Source organism: Hyperolius riggenbachi, chromosome 1, assembly GCF_040937935.1.
Source record: "Hyperolius riggenbachi isolate aHypRig1 chromosome 1, aHypRig1.pri, whole genome shotgun sequence".
NCBI classification, from domain to species: Eukaryota; Metazoa; Chordata; class Amphibia; order Anura; family Hyperoliidae; genus Hyperolius; species Hyperolius riggenbachi.
Window position 1 is genome coordinate 497492938 of NC_090646.1, and position 23189 is coordinate 497516126.

Below are 23189 nucleotides of genomic sequence, written 5' to 3' on the forward strand. Positions count from 1 at the left end.
TATGCCCAGCATTACTCTCTCTAAATACATACAAGGTGCATTCCTCTCTGTTTTCCTTCTGTCCTGTGCAAGGTCCACTTTAACAATATGTATTAGGACAGGAAATGCCCTGAAATTGTAGCATGCCACCAGGCAGGACTGGGATGTGCAATTTGCCTGCTTTCTTGCATGTTTTTTTACTTCTGTGGAATAGAATTCAAATAATATGGTATGTATTGTGTAACACACAGCTCAATCAGAGCAGCTAAAACAAAACAAGAGACAAGATATCAGAACTGAAGGATCATGTTTGTAGAAAATAAAATTAAAAAACAAAAGGGACCAAAGATTGTTGCTCATGTTTAGACACTTTTTTTTCTTTCCACCATTTTATATATATATATAGATATATTTATATATATTTGCTTTTGCGCACTTCTAAGATTCTACCGCTCTTGTATACAGATTTCAATTAAAACACTGCACAGGTTCAAAGCACAAAGGGTTCACAGGGAAAATAAATAGGTCCATTAGCTGGCCTGGTTGAGGTGGCATTTAGAGGTGGAAGCTACCAGCCACCTTTCCAATAATGATCACAAGGGAAGATGTTGCTCCAGTCCATTTTGATGGTCCACTACTCCAGAAACACCAACTCAGCTTGACGAGTTTTGGCTCTTCCAGTGTTCCGAGTGTCATGCGCCCTTCTTTATTCTTGGAAGGTGGTGGGGGAGTTTAATGGCAAGGGAACAGGCTTAACCGGGCAGAATTTGGAAAGATAGCAGAATTCCCTCTTCCAGGACCCGCCTCACACACCGATTGCATAGTAAGATGATGACATGTTAAACTGCGAGTGTGATTCTTGAAATCCGTGTATTCTGTTTGTGTGTGAGTAGCACAGAGTCTGTGGTGGATCCATTTCATATGAGGTGTAGCAACCTATTAAATGAATATATACAATCCTGCCAGAGTATTTTATCCAGAACAAAAACAGCAGAAAATAACATTTAAAACTTTTTTTTTTTTTTTTTTGATAAAATAAGGCAAAAAAAGCAATTGTTTTGTACATTAATCTTACTATTTTAATAATAGATTTGTGATTTCTGTTCAAAAGGATAGCAAGAATGTTGATCTGTTAGCTGCAGAGTAAGGAAAACAATCCATAGAATATCACTGCAACCCTTCAGTGCTGGAGGCGGCTTTGAACAGATTGTAGATATAAATATGCATTGCTATGTTTCACCAATACCTCCTGTAATGAAGGGGTTGAAACGCTTGCGTTATTTTATGGAGAGAACAGGTTGACATATTTTTTCTCCTCACCAGAGGCAAAATGCAACTAATATAAAATTAAAGAAAAAGGCTTTTTTTTTTTTTCCTGGAAGAGACTAAGAACACCGTAGCGAAAATCAAAATACTGTAAAAACTACAAAAATCCATTTAAAAAGTCCCTCCCTCACTAAACCCGTCCCACTGGCTTATGAGCCTCCCCAATCGAAAAATAGTCACATGACCAGAGACCTTAAGAGCGGAACCCTTGGTTTCCAGGATGGATCATTTATCACCCCTGAACTGTCCCCCTGGCTAAAGGAAAAAAGTGTGCTTAGCCTACAAATTTACATTTACAAAAACAGGAGGAGAAAAGAGAAGGTTTTGAGCAGTGCACTTTGTAAAATATTTTATGTACAAGATAAGTTTAAAATTCATGGTGTTTGATTCCTGTGGGTCTTTTTGCTTTTAAGCAGGAGACTATCGTGCCTCTACCTCTTTAGGATTTCTGGATGGTGAGAAGTCCCGTGCTTCCGAACTTGTGAGGGGATTAGTCCTACGGGGGGAGGCGGGCCTTGTGTTGCTGGCTGGCACTAAAGGAGGGGGTGCGCTTAGTGCAGCTGTGGGTGGGGTCCGGTTTAGGATCCCATTGTGCATGGCACTAGAAGGACTGAGTCTAGGATAGGGCACACTGCCTAAGTGTGGCATAAAAGAGGGTATATGTGCCAGATGACTGTCTAGTGCGGTGGGGTGGAATTGCATTCGTGCCCTTTCTATTTCTTCCCTTAGATGGAGTCGTTCTCTCTCACGTTCATCAGCATGTCTCAATCGTTCCTGTTCCCTTCGTACCTCCAAAAGCTGTTCATGGCTGTAATCATGTGGCTCACGATCCCGGTAAGATCGTTCATGGTCAAAGAAGCTGGCAGCGGCTGTTGCTGGGTACCTGTGCATACCTTCAGTACGCAAGTGGAAATCCATCCGCCGCTGCAAGTCCAGTGTGCGGTAAGCATCTCGTAATTGGTCTCTCACTGGGTCCCATGCAAAACCTGCATGTGGTAGCCTCTCTCTAGCTGCTAGAGGGCTCATTCCCATAAGTGGGGTCATTACCCTGCTGCGGTCCAACATATTTAAGTTGTTCATTTGGTGCATACTACCCATTTGGAGTGGCATAGAGGCTGCCATCGAATGGTGCAAAGATAATCCATGCAAGGAAGCTTGGGGAGGAAGTGGTTGATGTTCCATTGTCCTGACTGGATGAGGTGGCTCTGAGCTCACCACCATCACATCGGAATCCTCTTTGCGTTCCTCCTTAACTTTCACATCACTCTTTATTTTCTGAAGATCTGTTGGCAGTTCAGGCTTCCGGTCACTGTCTTTACCTACAAGGTTGCTTAGTTTCAAGCTTTCACTTAGGATTGGTTTACCATAAGGTGATACTGACTGGATGACTGGCTTACTGCCATCCTCTATCGTCCTCTTATCATGAATGGAAGGTTCTTTTACTGGAGAGCGGCTTTCCTTGATCTTGTGCTCTGTGGGTGGAGCTTCACGTAAGCGATCAGCATTTTCCCGTTCACTATCTTTGGACCTGTCCCCTAGGCTGCCTTGTCTCAGAGAGTCGCTGGGCGTCTGACTGTTGCTGCGGATGAGGTTGCTTATTTGGTGGCTGACAGGAGCTGATGCTGGGGAGGATCTGTTAGAGTGGTGTCGACTCTTCTCCAATATTTCCCTAAGTAAAGAAGCAGAAAAGAATGCGCATTACAAATTGTATATAGCAGTAATATATCCAAATGCTGGGCAGTACTAAGGGAAAATAGGTCAACAAGACAGTTTGTAATCCTTGTTTTATGTTGGCCGATTCTGCCACTCTATTCCCCCCCCCCCCCCCCCCCCCAACCTTTTGTATTGTAAGAATAATATATTTTTAGATAACATACAAATAGTCAAGAATAAACATACTGGTCTATAAATAGCCAGATAGCTTTCATCAAAATTGTAAGTAATGGTGAAAAACTAAATATGGGATATGGAACACATACTGACCTAGCACTTGCTAGTATGACAGTAAAGCTCCACATATCAGCAAAGTAGCAAAATCACACACTCAGAATAATCTATCAAGACTGATACTCAAACTCAGTCGTTGCTCAGACCAAAGAATCAAGCAGTTTTGACTCGAGGACTCCGGCACTATAAAAGAGCTTCTAGTTGGGGACAACATATGACTGTGCAGTGATAAGCTACTGTAATCTGCCACAGTTATTACCAATTGCACTGCATAACATTAGCAGCAACTTGTTAGCAACATGTCCCAAGATGTACAAACTCATGTGCCATACCCCTTAGTCTGCCGAACCAAAAATCACAGCACAATTCACTCACTATATACTGCTGCACAATCTGCATTTTCTCTATTATCATATTAATATACTTTGCTGTTCCCAGTAGCACTTTTCACGTCTGCCATAATCAACCTAAAGATGGCCACTAACTGTACAGTCTTTTTTCATCCAATCTTACCATTTATATGTAATATAAGGTAACTGCCTAAATTATCCATTCAATGTATTCACTCACTTTACCCTTATACTACATAGATTTGGTAAAATTGGATAAAAAAAAAAAAACAAAGATTGTATCGTTAGCCACCTTAACCAGAATTTAACCACATTGCTTACCCACATAAGGAGACAAACTTTGGGAGGAAAGCAATATGTTTCGTTTTGTTATAATTTTGCCTACTTAACACAGTAACTATGCCTAAATAAACTGCAAACAAAACATAGGCATTATGTAAATGTGTGGAATGATAAGATATTAGGCAATTTTTTTTAAAAGAGATAGATCAGGTCATATGAGGCCTGACCCTATACGCCACACTACTGTTAACTTCTTAGCGGCCCCTTCTTGACACCAAGCCTTCAAGTCTACCTGTAACAATAACCTCTTACTAATGGCTAACTCTAGCCTCTCTCTAACATTAACCCCATCCTGATGTCTAGGTGTAACCTCCCCCTTCACAGGGCCCTTTTACTTAATGCGTTGGTATGTTTTTTTTTTTTTTTGCATAGCTGTGCATTGTGAAAAAGATTGCAGTTAAAACGCGTAAAGTGGGAACTGAGCCATAAGAAAACATTGGCATTACTTTGAAAATCAGTTTTCTTTCAGTTTTAACTTAGAGCAACGGATTAAGTGTGAAAGGGGCCTAACATCTTCCTGATGCCTAACATTCCCCAAAATTGATGATTAGTGATGATCAAACAGATGCAAATCCTTCCTCTTGAAACCCAGGTTTAATTGATTGGTCCTTTTTTAAGCTGCATATATTTGCATAAACTTGGAAGAACTTGCATTTCTTTGATCATCCCTATTGATGAAACTTACCTTCTGCTGTGTGCTTTGGCTTCAGCATGGTTATTGGGCACTCAAAGTAACTCCAGTCTATCGATAAGTTTGGAGGTTTTTATTGATTATAGGTTTGCTATACACCAGCGCTTCTGGGTGTCAGGCTGGCTTCAGGGCCATAAAAAGATAATTTGTGTATTCAGGAGCGATGCTTCTTATTTACTAGTTGTGACACTGCTTTCTGAAATATCACTTCAGTGCCATTACCTAGGATGTAATAAACCCCGGTGACGGCTGAAAATGGTAGAAAGCTGCCTTTATGTTATTTGTAAGATACAGAAAGATTACACTTTTATGGTTTATGTATGAGAATGTATTGTGCAGTGTAAAGTGTAATTAATAGCTTACCTCTCTTTGTCTCGCTCATCTTTTGTGACGGATATCTCCCTCTTGTCCTCCTTGTCTCTGTCATGGTTGGTCACTGAGGAACTTCTTTCGGAATCTGCCACTTTGGACCACTGAGGAGGGGTTGGGAAAGATGGTGGAGTCCTGTGAAGCCGATTCCAGGGCTCATGGGGACTGGAAAAGCTCTGGAGGGTTGGGCTTTCCTTGTGAGCAAACAAGCTGTTATGCGCTGTGGAGGTTCAGAAAAATACTTTTAGAATGAAAGCAGAAGAACAATCTAGAGCAGCGTGGCCTAAAAACAGCAGTGCCAATACGTTTTTCCTCCAGGCGAGCACATGGATGTGCTCAGCCCTGTGATAATAGTAAAAGTTAAAGCTTTATACACCACATATACCCCTTGAGGGCATTATCCAAAAATGTTCATTGCCTTCAAGGGTTACTTTCAGCATCAACATGAAGCAATAAAACCAAAAAAAGGTCATGTATATCATAAGCACTGTAGTAAAAAAACACATTATCAATGTTCCTAGAGGTCATCACAATGACAATAAAAGGCACTGCTGCTTTTACAGGCACACCACCTATAACCAGGAATGCTTAGCAGGTGATCATTGCAATCATTCGATCTAAGCCTGAATCCTGATAATCAGGTAATAAAGATCAGGATCAGTGTTGCCCTAGCTGCACTACTATAAAAATCACAAGCACAGCACCACAGCCACCAAAGCACATTTAGAATTGCCTTGCAGCACTTCAGCGGATATGCAAATAAAAAGTGCCAAAATGACCCAGAAATCATTACTGCTCATCAACCCCAGGGGCAACAGCTATCCAATCAAAAGGCAAGGATTTCTACTCTTGTCATCAGCCTACAAATTGACTGCAAACCCCTCAGCCAGTACTTACTTAGAGCATGACTGGCTAATCCTCCAAAGGCATTGCTGCCTAAGTTCCCCAGGCCGCTGAAGCTGCTTGACCTGCTAAATGGATCTGGAAAGGCAAACAGGGATTGAAGAGGCGTTTATTCCAAGAGCACTGGAGAATGAAACGCACTCCTGATCCTCCCTCTACACACTATTACTACTGACTATCTGGATTAGAAATAGTCCCACACAGCCATAAGACTCTTCTATTAATGAGTGCAATTAAAGGGTAGTTCAGCTATTCAGCTGCACAGAAACAGAAGCGTAATGTCAGAATATATTATTGAGGATACTAAAGTCTAGGGCCTAATGAGGAAAAATCAAAGAAATTCTACTTACAGTCAATGGACATCATTTGTCAATGTGCATGAGGGAAACATCCCCTAAGTCTATGCTGCCCATGGCAGCCAATCAGATTCTTCCAGTACAGTATGGGGGAGTGAGATGAAGTCACTGAATAGTTGGCTGCTAATAGCAACATTATGGGACAATTCCCTCATATACATTAACAAATGACGCATAGTGTGTGCACTAATGATGATTAATAGTGTGGCTGTGTTTATAAAAGAACTGGGGTTCAACTGTTTCATAATCAAAGCTAACAATAAAATGGTTTATGTTAAAAAGATATAAAATGACAGCAGTAAGAAAATCTACACCTTAAATATATAAACTACTGTAGCTACAACCTGGTGGAATATTCAGTTATACGGAGTAAAGACTGAAAGGCCTAACAGCAAGGTAGTTAAATGTAGAAAAACCTGCAGCGAGGCACACTAGATAGGTAGCAACACGCTGCAGTAATAGACTGTCCTGCTAGCTTCTGCTGTGTACTGGGCTGAACGGGTCTCTCACCTACACCCCTCCGCTTACTATGACATTAGGTTACTTCCATAATAGGATGCAAGCTGGATTTTACTTACACTTACCAGCCAAATGGCCTGTGGGCAAGAAACTGCTGTGATGTGGGGAAGGACCAAACTGTGGTGCTCCTGGATGCGTTGGACCTAAATGTTCAAACATAATTCAATATCAGAGGTCTGCAGAAAATGCTGCTGTACTTATTATTCATATTATACCACTAGCAAAGCAGACAGAAAAACATCCTGATAAAAAGGGCATCTGAACGAACAAAGCTGTAGCATATTCATTACAAGTGACCTTACTTGCCTTTAACAGCGTGTGCTGAGCACGGAGATGTCTTCATGCTACAATATACAGGTTAGCAAACAGGCAATGGATAGTGCATACAGCCATTGTCCCTTCCCTTACAATTCATCGCATATAAACTCTGCTGCGCACAACAGTCTACCAAATATACAGCATGTATCCAACTTAGTTAAATTGTAAGTCATGTTTATCAATTCATTTTACAACATAACTGAAATAAAGAAATTACGTGGGTGATAAATATCACAACAACAAACAAGTCAGTGCTATAGTACTCTGTACATCATTGATTACAAGAGTTTCTCTGTACAGTTGGAGTATAAAGGTAGCCATACACTCGTCGATTTGTCATCAGATTCGACCAACAGATAGATCCCTCTCTGATCGAATCTGATCAGAGAGGGATCGTATGGCTGCCTTTACTGCAAACAGATTGTGAATAGATTTCAGCCTGAAACCGTTCACAATCTGTGGTGGTGGTGCTGCCGCCGCTCCCCCGGGCCCCCGCATACATTACCTGCTCCGCCGGCGCGACTCCCCAGGTCTTTGCTGTCTTCTTCTCCGCTCTGGTCTCTGGCATGCTTCACTTCCTGTCTGGGGGAAGTGTAAACAGTAGAGCGCCCTCTACTTTTTAAACTTCCTGCCGGGACAGGAAGTAAGTGAAGCATGCCGGACCCGGAGACCAGACCAGAGCGAAGAAGACAGCGGAGACCTTGGGAGTTGCGCCGGCGGAGCAGGTAATGTATTGCGTCGGTCGTCGGGCACTCGAACACCGCTAGCGACGTGCTCCCTACCCGCGGGCGACCAACAGTAATTTCCCGTATGGAGCGATCCACGGGAACGATCTATTTCGGGACGAAATAGATCGAAATTTAGCGTGTAGCGTGAAATATGTGACAGCAGATTCGATCCCAGTGATCGAATCTGCTGTCGATCATTGGGGAATCGGCTAGTGTATGGCCAGCTTTACTCAATTAGTGCATAGTATTTGTATCTCTTCTATTTGTTATGTCACCTAGAACATGAGCCTTTGCTGCTTGCACTCAGGTGTCCCCACAAGGGAGGAGCTCCCACTTCTTGTCCTCCCTCAATGTGCAGAGGCCACCTTCTGATGCACTCCAGGTACCCTTCAAAGCCAGCAATGCAGAGCAGCACAGGGAAGTAAGTGGTTATAGCTACTTGTCTCAAAGTGCGCTGCCAGCCTCCTCTCCCACCTACTGTGGTGATATATTGGGGTGCTGATGCTGTTAATGATAATAACAGAACATATTTCTGTCCTGTTTCTGTCTACTGGGTAAAACCTCAGATGTGTATTGGGCTTGGGAGTAATTGGTCACCTGGCCAGAGTAAATTAAAGTCTAATGTAATTCTGTATGTAGATGTCCATTACCTCTGCCCCATTGTCCAGCAGGGGAAACTGTGTGGACTGCTAATTAGCTGCCAATTGAGGAAGAATAGGCTGGTCGGCATGGCTTTTGAGTCTGGTGTCAGCCATTGTCCCATTATACAAGGCAAGCCTGCTAGAGTCTTGGGGGCAGGGGGAAGCTGACACCTGAATGTTTGAAATGTATTTCACAGCCTACTGGAAATTATTGAAGGGGTGAAGTCCTTTTGATACCATTTTCTACCTGTGGAAATTGAATTATTGGTGGAGGTGCAAACTATATCCTTATCTTTGATCAGCTAGGAAATACTGTCAACAATGGGGTTGTCACCTGTAACTTGGACTAGGGAAATCTTTTCATGTATGTGGATGTTAGAGCTCTGGAAATTCAATTATGACTGAGGATGTAATTAAATCTAGGTCCCCCCCGTCCACACAGGCGTACAGCCTAGAGGCGAATATTTCATTATAAAAACCAGGGGACAGCTACCTCAAATCAGTTCTCTTCTGACGGTAGTGGCAGCCGGTCTCCTGGCCCAAGCTAGTGGACTCCTGGTCAAAGCCAGAACTGTGTCCGTCCACAAAAGTCCAAGATTCTTCTATCTGGATCCCTGTTTATTTTGGTAAGCAAAACCGCTTTTGTGTGTATCTTTGTAACTCTTAATTTTGTAACTTTTTTACTTTGTTTTTCGTAATCGTTTGTATATATTCTGTTCTGCATTGTTCCATGTTTTTCTGGAATATTAAATTATTATTTAATAAGCTTGACTTCTGCCGTACTAAACTAACACTCACAGCCTAGAGGAGACTGCAGTGTAGCTGTGTATAAGTCCGTGCCTAATTGTATTTTTGAGCAACACTACCATATGAAATTGTAATTGCATTGTGTGTATGGGGCACTTCTGCGCTCGACAGCCGAGTGGGAAGTCTAACAGTATCGTTCGGAACGACTGTTAGTGGTTTTGCTGCACGACAGTGTAACTTGCATTACAAATCATTGTCTGATTGTGCTGTGTTACTGTACAACTGTACTGTGTGTGTGGGTGCGTGGCGTTCTCGTATTCGGCCTAAGCGCAAAGCTGACCCAAATACGAAAACGCAGATTGCATGTTTAGCCCTCGACAGCTGAGAGGACGTGTCTAGCAACGCTAGTGGTGGCAGTGGGAAGTGTTTGAGGGGTTCCAGCCTTGTTTGTAGCTTAAATAAGGCTGTTCCCCGCTTAATCTGGTCAAACCCGCAGTCGGGAACCGTATACGCAGGCGTGCCGCGGGCCGGTTCCTGACACCTACCTCTCTCTGGTAGGCTGTGAGTGGGATGGATTCAGGATATGTAGTAATTAGTCTATATGTACTTCACCCTTTTCTGCCTGACAGCCACATACAATCTATCCATACTTCTACAGTTTTTAATCCTTCTTTGCCACCACAGTCCCACCTACAACTTAACTCTCAGCATTTCAACCTTCACTGCTTACATAGATACCTAAAACTAAACCCTCAGCATTTCAGCCATCTCTGCTTACATAGACACCTACAACTGAACCCCCAGGATTTCAAACTACTTTACCTTTACAGCCATCTACTACTATTAAACCTGCAGCTTTTAATCCTTCTCTGTTTGCACAGACTTCTAAACTTCAAAACATAGCAATACAAACGTCTCTTACTGCACAGACACCTACAATCTTATCCCCAGCATTTCAACTTTCTTTACAGCCTCTTACAACCAGCAGCATTTTTACATTTTCCAGCTGCACAAAGATCTACACTTAACCACAGCATTTCAACCTTCTCTGCCTGAACAGTTCATTTAAACCTTTTCTGTCTGCAGTCATCTATCTATGATTTACTCCTTAGGGTGTTAGGCAGGTTTTCCACAAGGTGAATATATTTTGCATGCGTTTTTCCATATGCAATTTTTTGTGTTGTTTTATGAGACTTTTTGCATGCGTGTAGTTAGTGTAATTGACAATCATTACAATAGGAGACAGGTGTAGTGTCCAAATAAATACATCATGTTAGTTGTTTCCTTGCATATAAACGCATGCAGAAAATCCCATAATGTGGAAACAAGCCCATACACTTGTTGTCTACTATTTAACCACTAAGTATTTCAAGCTTCTATGCCTACAAACACCTATAATTGACCGTACCCTCTTGACAGCAACCCATTTGTTAGCCTGTGTCTGCCCGTTTACTCACCTACCACTGAATCTTTTTTCAAGAGCTATCCAGCACCTATCCTTGTTCTTCCAACATAAGCACCTGCTACAATCTATTAAAAACAGGGCCTCAATTTTGGTCATAATTGTGATCAAATGTTGATCAGAAAAATATTTTCTTTTGGACCAGGCATAACCAGGAGCTGCAGAGCGTTGAGTTTGCACTGTATCGATCGGTAGAAAGTTAGTGGTGGAAGTGTAAAATAAGTAAATATTTGGAGAAATCTCAATTCAATTGAGTGATGCAAGCCAAATAAAAAGATAGCTACTCCCTGTTCAATTTCTGATCAGGAAGGTATCGACTGTTTGGCACATTACTTCAAACTCTAAAAGTGTACGGCTAGCTTAACCACTTCAGCCTTCAGTCGTTTTCATTTTATGCATACGAGCAATATTCATCTCCCATTGATTAGCCTATAGCTTTATCACTACTTATCACAATGAACTGATCTATATGTTGTTTTTTTCCGCCACCAATTAGGCTTTCTTTGGGTGGTACATTTTGCTAAGAGCCACTTTACTGTAAATGCATTTTAACAGGAAGAATAAGAAATAAATGGAAAAAAAAAATCATTTCTCAGTTTTCAGCCAATATAGTTTTAAAATAATACATGCCTCCATAATTAAAACAAACATATTTTATTTGCCTAATAGTCCTGGGTATTACACCGTTTAAATGATGTCCCTATCACAATGTATGGCGACCCTATTCACATTCTGCAGGTGTTGAAAATCTTTAGTCCTGTCAGGTGCAGCTCTGGAAAATGTTTGTTTCTGACAGTTCCGAAGCCAGTGAAAATGATGCCTGGTCTACTGGAATGCTGAAAGGAGAATTCTACATAGCAAAACAGCATAGGCTAAGGCAGCATTACTTGGAGGGCGGGGCTGCATACCAATATATAGATATAGTAACTGATTCTTAAACCAGGAACATTGCCGTAAGGTCTGGGACCCATTATTGCTAGAGGATTCCAGGCTTTAAAGTGGGCATTCTGAATCATGTCCTGCGTTCTTCTATATGTCACTACAGTGTCTCTTTAAATAGGAACTCCAGTGAAATAATGTAATAAAAAAGTGCTTAATTTTTACAATAATTATGTATAAATGATTTAATCAGTGTTTGCTCATTGTAAAATCTTTCCTCTCCCTGATTTACATTCTGACATTTATCATATGATGACATTTTTACTGCTGGCAGGTGATGTCACTGGAAGGAGATGTTGCTTGCTTTTTGGCAGTTTGAAACAGCTGTTATTTCCCACAATGCAACAAGACTCCCACAGTGTGATGTAAGGACTTCAGAGCTGTGAGGCGCTGACATCACACTGTGGGTGAGTTTCACCACAAAATCAGCTATACAGAGTGCCCTGATGATCTGTTTGAGAAGAGGAATAGATGGGAAAGGGGGTACCAGCTACTGACAGGGATGAAGTTCAATTCTTGGTTATAGTTTGTCTTTAAGAACACCAGTCCTCTTTGCAAGGCCTTACTGAATAACACTGCAAATCTTCTATTGTGTACAGTAAACATCTGTACAGCACTGCATTTATTAAGAGAAACTATACAAGAACAATTTGTCAAATGATTTCTTCTAGGTCAAGGACAAGTAGCTCTCCAAAGTCAGGCTGAGCTGGTAAAAGCTTTAAAATAGCCATTTTCCACTTGAGAGAGCAGTGTCTGCACCAGATCTGGCTATTTCTGTTCCCTGAAGATTTCAGACTATTAATAAAGGGGATTTGCTCAGTGCAGGGTGCGCTTCCAAACACTGCTAACTCAAGGCTCACGGAAAAAGGAAAAAAAGAAAAAAGCCTTGTCCAAGTGAAGACGGCAGCAGAGCCCTTAGAGCTGTCCTGTGCTTATTAAATGGAACGATTCTCAAGCGGCCGCACATCCATCTTACAGATGGTGAGCCTGGAGATAGATGGTGCACCCGAGAGTAACAAGGGAGCTCAGCCAGAGCAATGGTTCATGCAGTGACATTCCTGTCTGATAAGGAGAGAAGGATGACACAGATACTGTGTGGAAGGCATTTTATTTATTCTCTGATTGATGTTTCACCGCCTCTGCTCTGCTATCTAAATAAGAAGCTTAGTCTTTACCTGCACATTACTAATTCTGCAGTGAGCAGGCTATAGAAAATAAAGAAAAAGGCAGCTGTTCAGATGGATTGCAGTGGAGGTGATATCCTTTAAAACTGATGTGTTTGTTGAATATGATTGTCAGCAACAAAACACATTTTAGCCTATTAACAGGCAGAGCGCAACCACAAAACAATTAGTCCTTGAGAAAGCTTGCAACAGGCGGAAGAGCGCTGCTTGACAAGATAAGACTGTGTGCTTTCACATTTAAACCTCCATTATGTTGCCTGCAGATGGCTGGCATGATCTGGGAATGTTTGAGGAATATTTTATAAGTCATAATGCTTACATTATAGTCTCTGTGGGATGTTCCTTATGGCAGTGCTGGCCTAGTGATAAATAAATCAGTCTCCTCAGTGGAGACACCATGCCTGCTGCTTACCCAAAGGGTACACCATGAAGTATTCCCACTAGTATTATATGGACATAGCTTAAATTACAGGTAAAATACTAACTGTAGCTGCACTATTCTATTATTTATGTAAAATTCCACAATTGTCATCAAAATTGTTTCTAATATACTTTGGCACCTAAGAAATTTTAACTCCTCCAGGGTACTTTTGTTTTCTATTGGTGAATTTGCCTACGATGGCATAAAAAGATAGGAAGAACAACAAAGTCGTTATGGCAAATTCTTTCTCTTCATTTAACCACTTCAGTACCAGCAGTCTCTTGTCCCAGAGACTAGAGACCGCTGGCACAAAAAAGGGCGCCTACCATTATCTGGCTGCACAGACCTGCCGATTGCGCCACCCTCCAATTGTTGAAGCTCACTCTCTCTGCAGTCGCTATGACAGCAGAGCTCTGTGAGCCGGTCAGGAGCTGATTTCATTGGCTTCTGACCCTGTGATCGATGTGAGCCAATGAGATTGGTTTACAGTGATCACAGGATCAGGAGCCAATGAAATCGACTCCTGACGGGCTCACTGAGCTCTGCTGTCATAACAGCAGGAGGACAGGTGGGCTGCAGTGGCACGATTGGCGGTAGCGTGCGGCGGGATAATTGAAATCTATGTCCTGGCAAGGATAGCAGGTCCGAAACAGGGCGTAGATTTCAATTAGCGTTTTCTGGAAGCGTTTTTTCTTTTAAGAGGGCTTGGATGCTTTCCTTGAATTAAACAACATCCATGGCTATAATTACTAGGTAATTCCCAGCAGAGATGATCCAGGGATTTATCTGACTGTTTGGAATAGGAAAGGAATGTTTCCCCTTTTAAGGCTAATTGACCTAAGCCTTGTAAGGGTGTTTTGTCTTCCCCTTGATCAACTGGGATAGAGGGTTCAGGACAGTGATCATTCTTTTTTCTGTTAGAACTTGGTAAACGGATGCCTTTTTTCAACTAAACTATGCAACATAGATAGACGACATTTTATGCTCAGCAGTGTGATCATGTGACTTGTATAACTGCTCTGTCTTCTCCTTTCTTCCTTGTGTGAAGAGCAATACATTCTGGAAGGGGAAGAGGTGTGACTGAGCTGCAACTCTCCACCTATCCCAGTCAGGACACTGCAGCACAGTGTGTGCAAAGCAAATGTTCTAAAGGAGGTTAGGGCAAAAAGATAAGCTTAGCTGTTTTAATACTGGGGACTTTTAAGCATGAAGTTTAAGGCCTAATAAAGTCTGTAACAGATAGGCACTTAGTAAGAACACCACGAACAGAAAGTACAACTCCTAACAGTAATACTAAGGCCTGGGGCACACCAGAGGAGTTTTTCTGAGCGTTTTGAGTTTTTAAATCTGCTGCTAATGTTATCCTATGTGTCCGTGCACACTGGAGCAATGAGGTTTTGTAAAAAACCCCATAGCATTACATTGGGAAGAGCTTTTGAAACCTCTAAAAGCTCTTCCCAATGTAATGCTATGGTTTTTTTTACAAAACCTCATTGCTCCAGTGTGCACAGACACATAGGAAAACATTAGCAGCAGATTTAAAAACTCAAAACGCTCAGAAAAACTCCTCTGGTGTGCACCAGGCCTAAGCTAGTCTTGTCATTATGTTTTTTACATTCTCAACTTTCACTCATCCTTCACAATGTAAAATTATCAGCATTCTCATTTGCTCTATGCTTCCTACTGCCAGTGAATTAGTAGCACATTTATAAGGAACAATGTGGGAAGAAAAATGCCTTTCCTGTGATGCAATATATTCTCTGTGGCTGCATTCCAACACAACTGAAGATATAAGTTATATCGCTCATACTGTCATGACAAAAACGTCAGGTGATTGTTGCCAGTTCTCAGCATCTATGGGCTACAACTGCAGTAAATATCCAAAGTATAAGGATGACAAAACCAGGAGACAATTTGATTGGTCATTAGGATACATGCTGTATACCTATAGCCTGTAAATCGATTCCTCTTGTATAGGACAGAGTAGTTCTAGACAAGTTTGCTCAGTGCAATGCAATAGCGCCTCTACATACCTGTGCTGGAGAATAGAGGCCTGGCTAAATCATGAGGGTAAGGGAAGCCTGGAAAGACGCCGGGTGCGGGCGGCCTGCTGAACAGGTCCAGTTTGCCACAAATGTCCAGTTTGTGAGGATCCATTTGCATTTGCTGTGAGAAAAAGGAAGCACACTTGCTCACATTAATATTCCAACAGAAGCATTTTATTTTACAAATCACACTGAAATTGTGCCACAAATTGTCTTGAAGTACTCAAGCATCCATATTCAAACTTTGATTCTGCATGGGAAGACTGGCTCTGAATGGTTACTGACAAATATTCGGTAGACGATTTTTATGAGAATCTTTGTGGATTTGCAATTTTTATTTGATGTTATGCAAAATGTTATACTTGGTATGCCATTTTTATGAAAGACTCCTTGCTAAACAATGTTCACTTACACTGGCCATACATCACTCGATTGGTTGAGCCATTGCGACCAACATTGTTACTCTATTCTCCGGTCGATCTGACTGATTTTGCATGGCCATGTTGTGACACTGATTCTATTCTGATTTGATAGTTATCAAATCAGAAGGTCGATCAGGCTGTAATATCGAGTAATGTATGTCCTTATCAAAGCAGGTACCGTCAAGCTGATGCAGTGTGCAAGAGATTTATACATTGAGCAAGCTCAATGGATAAATCTCTTAAGGCCCATACCTACTAAATGATTTTTGCAGGTGATTTTGCACAACAATTTTCATATATCACGCAATATCGTTTCATGAAAATGTGTTAAATGATGTTTAACAATGCTTGCCACCTGCGGTGATCGTTCCTTTTTGAACCACCGACATGCCCGATTAAGTCTCAGAGGATCGGAATAGTCCTCACTGACTTGCGCAGGTTTTGCCGTGATCATGGAAACGATCGTTTATGTGATTGTTTGTTTCCAACGCTGCTTACTGACTTGGCCAGATGGATGAGAGAAATGACTGTTTGTCGGCGGAGATCTCCAATACATCTGGCTGCATCTGCCGGTGGGTACGTAGCTTTATCTACAGATAACAGTGCACAATTAATAATAATAATTCCTTTTTTTGTATAGCGCCTTTCTCCTGTCAGACTCAAAGCACTTGCGAGGCAGCCACAAGAGCGCACTCAGTAGGCAGTAGCAGTGTTAGGGAGTCTTGCCCAATGAACTCCTTACTGAATAGGTGCTGGCTTACTGAGTAGGAAGAGCCAGGATTTGAACCCAGGACTCCTACATCAGAGGCAGAGCCCTTAACCATTACACTATCCAGCCACAATTGAGAAGTGATACTGTCCATGTCATATCTTTTGCTTGCTTTAAGACTAAATTGTCATTACTATGCTGTCACGGATCTTCACACAACCAACACAGGGAATGCCATGCACAGGTCACAAACCACTGAAACATCAGAATAAAGAAAAGCTACTATGTGCGTGTAGCATTTCCATTTGTGCTTCTCAGTGTCACATTCTGGTGTAAGTGCACTATATAAATGTCTCCATCTATCTTTTATAGCATGAATGATTATACTGCCAACACGTACACACATATTACGTATGTGTTCAAGCTACAAGGAAGTGTTCACTTGTAGGTATATTCAGGTGTTTCAGTTGATTTATAGCTTTGCCTACACTTCTCTCGGCTGTGGGTCTCTGTCATGACCATGACAAATGTATAGGACAGTGTATGTAAACAGGCAAGCTGATAGGAAAGTAGCTGCTCTAGCAGACACCGATCTTCAGGTGTTATCCTCCCAAAATGTAGCCCTACATAAACACAGCAAAAATCTTTCAATGCAAGTCTGTGCACGCACAAAAATCAATATGTCTGAAACTCAACTGTTCAGAAAAAATGCAGCTATGCACAACTAAACCCCAGTAAACGAAGCAGTGTTCGGCCATATTTCTGTGTGATACTCTGTTGCCTGAACTACACTGAATCCTCTCACCCTTTCAGAAGCACTTACATTTTCTTGACACTTTTACAAAGTCACTAAGCTTTGGTGTACTTGTAAATGAAACTGGTATCACTGGGATATGCGCACTACAACCCTCACATTCAGGCAAAAGTAAGTCTCTGTGAGATATCCTGTCAATCGACATGCATTATAATAGTAAACACAATGGTGGAAGGGGTGTATAAAAGGAGGGGGGGAGTTGACGGACAGTAACATCCCATGGGGCAGTGTGCTTGCTTTCATGTGAAGGCTACAAAGAATTCTGGGATCTGAAGTGCTTCTCAAAAGCTGTATCCACCTGCCCGTACACAACTGTGTACAATGTAACACAGCAAGGTTTCTTTTATTTCTGTAAACAGGCGTCTAAACAATAGAAAACCATATAAAAATGGAAGGATGTTTCAACTCCATTTTGTGTGACCAGGCAAGGAATCATTTACTGGGCGTTCGTTTGTGCATAGCAGCACTTATCCTTCTGTGGCATGGAGAAAAGGGAAGACACAACACTGTGCATTTATCTCTGAGAGCAGTGTGTTATCATTCACTTGATGACTAGTATGCTCTGCTTTAGACCTACAGTGGACCCTGCAAAGGAGTCATGAGCATTGGATAAAAATGCAAACAATGCTCTTGTCTAGTGTGAGCCTAATCTTAGCATGGGGAATCTGCTTTAACTAGATTATTTTGTCTCTGAAATCGTGTGTATGGGTACTGAGGATCTTAACATGACCATAACATTTAATGACCCACACCACAACTCGCTGATCTCAAAATGAATCTGTGAACATAGAAATACAGGAGCTGTAACTGCAAAGTGTGTTACAGACGTCCATGAGATGCAAATAATCCAGAGTTCATGTAGGATTATGTAAAGTTTGTGTGCAAGTTTGGGCAACTTGAAAATTAACCAATCAAATAGAGCTGAGGTGAGATTTGATTAGTCCATTTCCAAGCTGCATAAATTTGCATAGAAAATGTGCATAACTCTGCCTCACTTAGCATCTCATTGACCATCCCTAATTCTGGATTACGTATATACTCGCAAGCAAGCCGAATTTTTGACCCCCCAAAAGTGGGCCAGAAGTTAGGGGGGTCAGCTTGCTTGCGAGTCATGTTGGTCCAAGTAGGCTTCCACCCTCCCCCCCGCTGCTATTAGCTTACCCGGCGGCTTACAATATTCCCCTCTCCGTCTCCTGCACGGGGCATGTAAATAATTCACAGCAGCTCGCCCCACGGCGGCTGCTGTGTGATGAGGGAGGAAGCTGTAGGGAGAGCGGTTCCCATAGTAACGGCGATACACATCGCCGCTACAGGAAGCCGCTCTCCCTACAGCTTCCTCCGTCATCACACAGCAGCCGCCGTGGGGCGAGCTGCTGTGAATTATTTACATGCCCCGTGCAGGAGACGGAGAGGGGAATATTGGAAGCCGCGTGGTAAGCTAATAGCAGCGGCGGGGGTGGGGGGACACTACCTACACATACTGGGGCGCTATACTGGGCACTATCTACCTATGCACTATACTAGCTATACTGGGGCACTATACTAGGCACGATACTAGTTATACTGGGCACGATGCTAGCTATACCGGGCACAATACTAGCTATACTGAGCACTATACTAGCTATACTGGGCACTATACTAGCTATACTGAGCACGATACTAGCTCTATACTGGGGCACTAAACTAGCTATACTGGGGCACTATACTAGCTATACTGGGGCACTATACTAGCTATACTGAGCACTATACTAGCTATACTGGGCACTTTACTAGCTATACTGAGCACTATACTAGGGCACTATACTGGGCACTATACTGGCTATACTGGGCACTAAACTGGCTATACTGGGCACTATACTGGCTATACTGGGCACTATACTAGCTATACTGGGCACTATACTAACTATACTGGGCACTATACTAGCTATACTGGGCACTATACTAGCTATACTGGGCACTATACTAGCTATACTGAGGCACTACCTACCCATACTGGGCACTATACTAGCTATACTGGGACACACTGGGGGGGGATCACGCGGCCAGCATTTCCTACCCCCGGCTTATATGAGGGTCAATCATTTTTTCCTGGTTTTTCAGGTAAAAGTTGGGGGGTCGGCTAATATGCGGGTCGGCTTGCTTGCGAGTATATACGGTAATCAACACAGTTGTGTTGATTTTCAAAAGGTGGAGAGATTCATTTTTTTTAAATTATCTGCTATTAAGTGCAGCACCCAGGAGATCCGGGATTCATTAATGAAAGCTTCTCAACACTCTAGGCATTACATGTGACTGCACCCCAATGCTGCTAATTCACTAACCTTTCGGCAACCCCCCGCTATGTTCTGATATGAGCCAGGTGAAGGTTATAAATGCCACTTAACAGCAGACAATTTGTTAAAAATAACCTCCATGGGTCACTGACATGGAACTAAGTACGTGGCGTGGGAGCGCAGGCTTTTCAGATTTCACTAGCTTCATGACTCGCTAGGCAGTGAAACCTAGGATGACAGCCTGACTGATCCTCTATATAGCCCTCCTTACGTGTTCACATAAAAATAATGTGTCTAAAATACCTACAACGGATGTACACACAAACAATGTAAAATGAGTGTAAAAATCAAGTCTCTGAAAGCATTGTTAGGGTGCAGAAGTGCATGCAGGGATCCTTGGAAAATCATTTGACCCGAAGCTCCTTTGATTAACACTCCTAAGACTGTCAGTCTCAATTCTCTCGGTGGCCTTGTGAAAAGGTTACCGATCCACAGGAGCTGTATTAAATGCTTCTGCTTCATTACAAAGTGTGCCTAGAGCACTGCGGCACCCTCCCCCACCACTGCAGCAGCATACGCCAGTATGGTCCAAGGCTTTGCTCCCTCATTATCTAGGTTATTCCCTTTGGCACACTTTTTTTTTTATAATTAGATTCTTTGTAGAAAGACAATAATTCCATATAAAACATAATCACTACAGAATTTTCAGAGACGAAGCTGGGATTAAGGAGGAGGCCTCAAATGCAGTTTTGCTGTCAAGTAAGGTGATTAAATGTGGCGTTATATTGGCCAGTCCCCAGAGGCTTTTACCTTCATCTTCTGCTGATGGTGGTAGATTTGCCAAGCTATCTGGACATGTACTGCACACCACTTGCCTGGTTTCTGCAAAAACAAGGGAAAGACGGTGTGAGTGCGGAAATGGCTTAGGGCCCCAGGCAGGATGTTGGGACCTCAAAACCTTAAACTATTCAACATACGAGTTAAAACACTGCAAAGCATATGCAGTCTGAAACTCTACATGCAATCTAGAGATAGATCTATTTATAAATTGCCCAATTTTATTTAAAATCTTTCCTCAGGCTAGACATGTCGAATGAGAACAAAACATTATAATTATTAGGTTAAAAAACATAACAGACGCTTAAAAGCAAAATATCGATAAAACAACTTTTTTTTAATAATGCTGTATGTTAGGGCACATATTACAAAAAGTACTAGGAGCAATCTCTTTCTTCACACAGCTCTGTCTCTCTGCTGTAAAATAATTTCCAGACACATAATCAGACAGCTCTGACAGGACAGGATCAACTTCCTGCACAGGGGTTGCTATCAATTCCTCAGTATATAGTCCAGCTATCACTTTACTTAGGGCCTATTTCCACTAGCACGCGTTCAAATCGTGTACGGAAATCCGCATCTGGTTTTTAGTGCAGATTTGCGTTTCGCATACGCGGTTTAATATGAAATCTGCCCCGCAACAACACGGCACATGGGTTTGCTTGGCAATTCGCGTTTGCAATGCGAACTTCCGCATTTGTACTGCGGATTACATGCGGACCCACTGACTAACATAAGCCGCAACTAACGTCCAGTTTCCATCCGTATGCGAAAAAATGCAGCATACCATCCACATTTTTTTCCGCACCGCACACAAAAATTCGCATTGAATGGAAATAGCTCCATTCACTAACAAGTGTTGCATTTTTGATGAGGAAATCCGCATGCGGAATCTGTGTGTAGTGGAAATAGGCCCGTAACGAATCTTATTCAGGTGGTGGTAAGGGGTTAAGTTTCCAGCAATGTGTGTTTATTGTCTTCAGTTCTCTGACTGTTCACAAAGGCATTATCAATATGTCCTAGCACAGGGCAGTCAGAGCCTTGGAAGTTAAATGGCATGCTGCAAATTAGCCAGAAGTGTGAAATCACAAGCAGCCAGTCGGGAGTGTTGCATACATATATCTCTGACTGCTAGTTATTTTACAGTAATATTATAGCAAAAGGCTACCTGATACCTCTTCTGATCAGATTGTCTACCTCCTCTTTGGTCTCCCCTGCATGCTGTGAGGGGAACATAGTGAATAAGATTTGTGAGCTTGTCTGTGTCAGGTCTATACATTTAAATTTGCTCCAAATTAAAAATGTGTGACAAATTTTGATTATCGGGGCATAAAATGAGGAGCTGATTGCAACCCCCTCAGTGCAGGAAATGGTTCACAGTGTTCTCCCCAGAATTTTTTTCCAGCCGGGTGGCATGAAATATTAGCTGGGTGGCATGAAAAAGTAGCTGGGTGGGGCGATATGAGAGAATGCAGGGCCGGCGCTTCTGTGAGCAACTATGCTTACAGCAGAGAAGTAGGTGAGCTGATAACAGCCGGGTGCTCATCAAAACTAGCCGGGTGGAGCACCCGGCTAAAAGAGCCTGGGAAGAACACTGGTTCAGTTCCAAAGGGCCTTTGTGAGCTGTGTGAGGAGTGAATAATGACTTAGAAGTAGAGAGAGAGAGTTGTATGAAGAAATAAAGTACCCCCAGCAATAGTGGTAATGTGTATCCGAACAGAGTATTTTTTTTTTCAAGTTGTTTGTTAAATATGTGCTTAGCATGAAAAATGTTAACTAGTAATTTCAGCTGTGTTGTTTTTCTGAACTGCTCACACAAGTTAAATGTAACAGCTGAACAGACCAACTGAATAGTGCTGAAAAGAGGAAACGGAATTATGGGATGACCACAATCGCCCCGATATATACTGTCACTTATCCATTCACAGCTAGATTAGCATGACAGACTACAGCTCATATTTGCACTATTCCTGTACAGCTGTTTCCTTGATCACCATAACAGCAGCACAGCCTACTGAAATTAATCTTGGAAGGTAAAACTCCAGCCCAATCTTTCCGCTCAATGTTCCATAGTGTGGGGAAGGTTTAGAGCCTGTTTTTTTCCCCCTCCAGTTGATTTATTTTGTCATAAAGAACAGGAAGTGAGGCAAGATCTCTTCAATGGGGGCCACAACACACATTATCTTGTAGAAGATTGATAATATGACAGGTTCTCACTGCTGTCTGCACCCTTCACTTCCTGTCCTAGTGAAAGGTAACAAGGCTAGGCAGTGAAGGACATTTTCTAGGGAGGCAAACAGCAACAAAAAATCTGACATAATTCCTAAGCCTTCCTACGCTACCAAAAAAAAATCTATAAAAAGTTATGACTACAAACACTTTCAATTTTGAATGCTGCATTTAAAAAAGTTTCATTCACTTACTCTTACTGGCGTTCTGTATGGATCGGTGACCTGTAAGGGAAGCATAACACATGAGACGGCTGTGCTTCTAGATCGCCACATCATTTATTGCCATATACGGCATCAACAAACATAACAACTTTATGCCACTTCTAAACATCTGAACTATCCCTGCACTTTATAGAATCTAATATATCTTATCTCTTCATTCCTTAAAGAGGAATGCCAGTGAAAATAATGTAATAAAAAAAAGTGCTTAATTTTTTACAATAATTATGTATAAATGATTTAGTCAGTGTTTGCCCATTGTAAAATCTTTTAAATCCCTTATTTACATTCTGACATTTATCACATGGTGACATTTTTACTGCTGGCAAGTGATGTAGCTGCTGCTTGCTTTTTTGGCAGTTGGAAACAGCTGTAAACCGCTATTTCCCACAATGCAACAAGGTTCACAGACAGGAA

At 42.0% G+C, this 23189-nt stretch overlaps 1 protein-coding gene across 13 annotated transcripts in view; it reads right to left on the bottom strand.

The window, feature by feature from the left end:
• Positions 1–269: 269 nt before the first annotated feature.
• The window catches only part of FBRSL1 (fibrosin like 1), a 754878-nt gene continuing 731958 nt past the window's right edge, over positions 270–23189 (bottom strand). For 9 of the 13 annotated variants that reach the window (XM_068243431.1, XM_068243430.1, XM_068243425.1 and 6 more), the window contains 7 exons: positions 22746–22775; positions 20296–20367; positions 15256–15388; positions 6842–6925; positions 5902–5985; positions 4999–5224; positions 270–2974 (listed from right to left, as the gene is read on the bottom strand). In XM_068243431.1, the coding sequence (XP_068099532.1) occupies positions 1726–2974; positions 4999–5224; positions 5902–5985; positions 6842–6925; positions 15256–15388; positions 20296–20367; positions 22746–22775 (1878 nt within the window). In that variant the 3' untranslated portion in view covers positions 270–1725. The remainder of the gene's footprint in view (positions 2975–4998; positions 5225–5901; positions 5986–6841; positions 6926–15255; positions 15389–20295; positions 20368–22745; positions 22776–23189) is intronic. The other 4 variants (XM_068243429.1, XM_068243433.1, XM_068243435.1 and 1 more) reach the window with 4 other exon arrangements.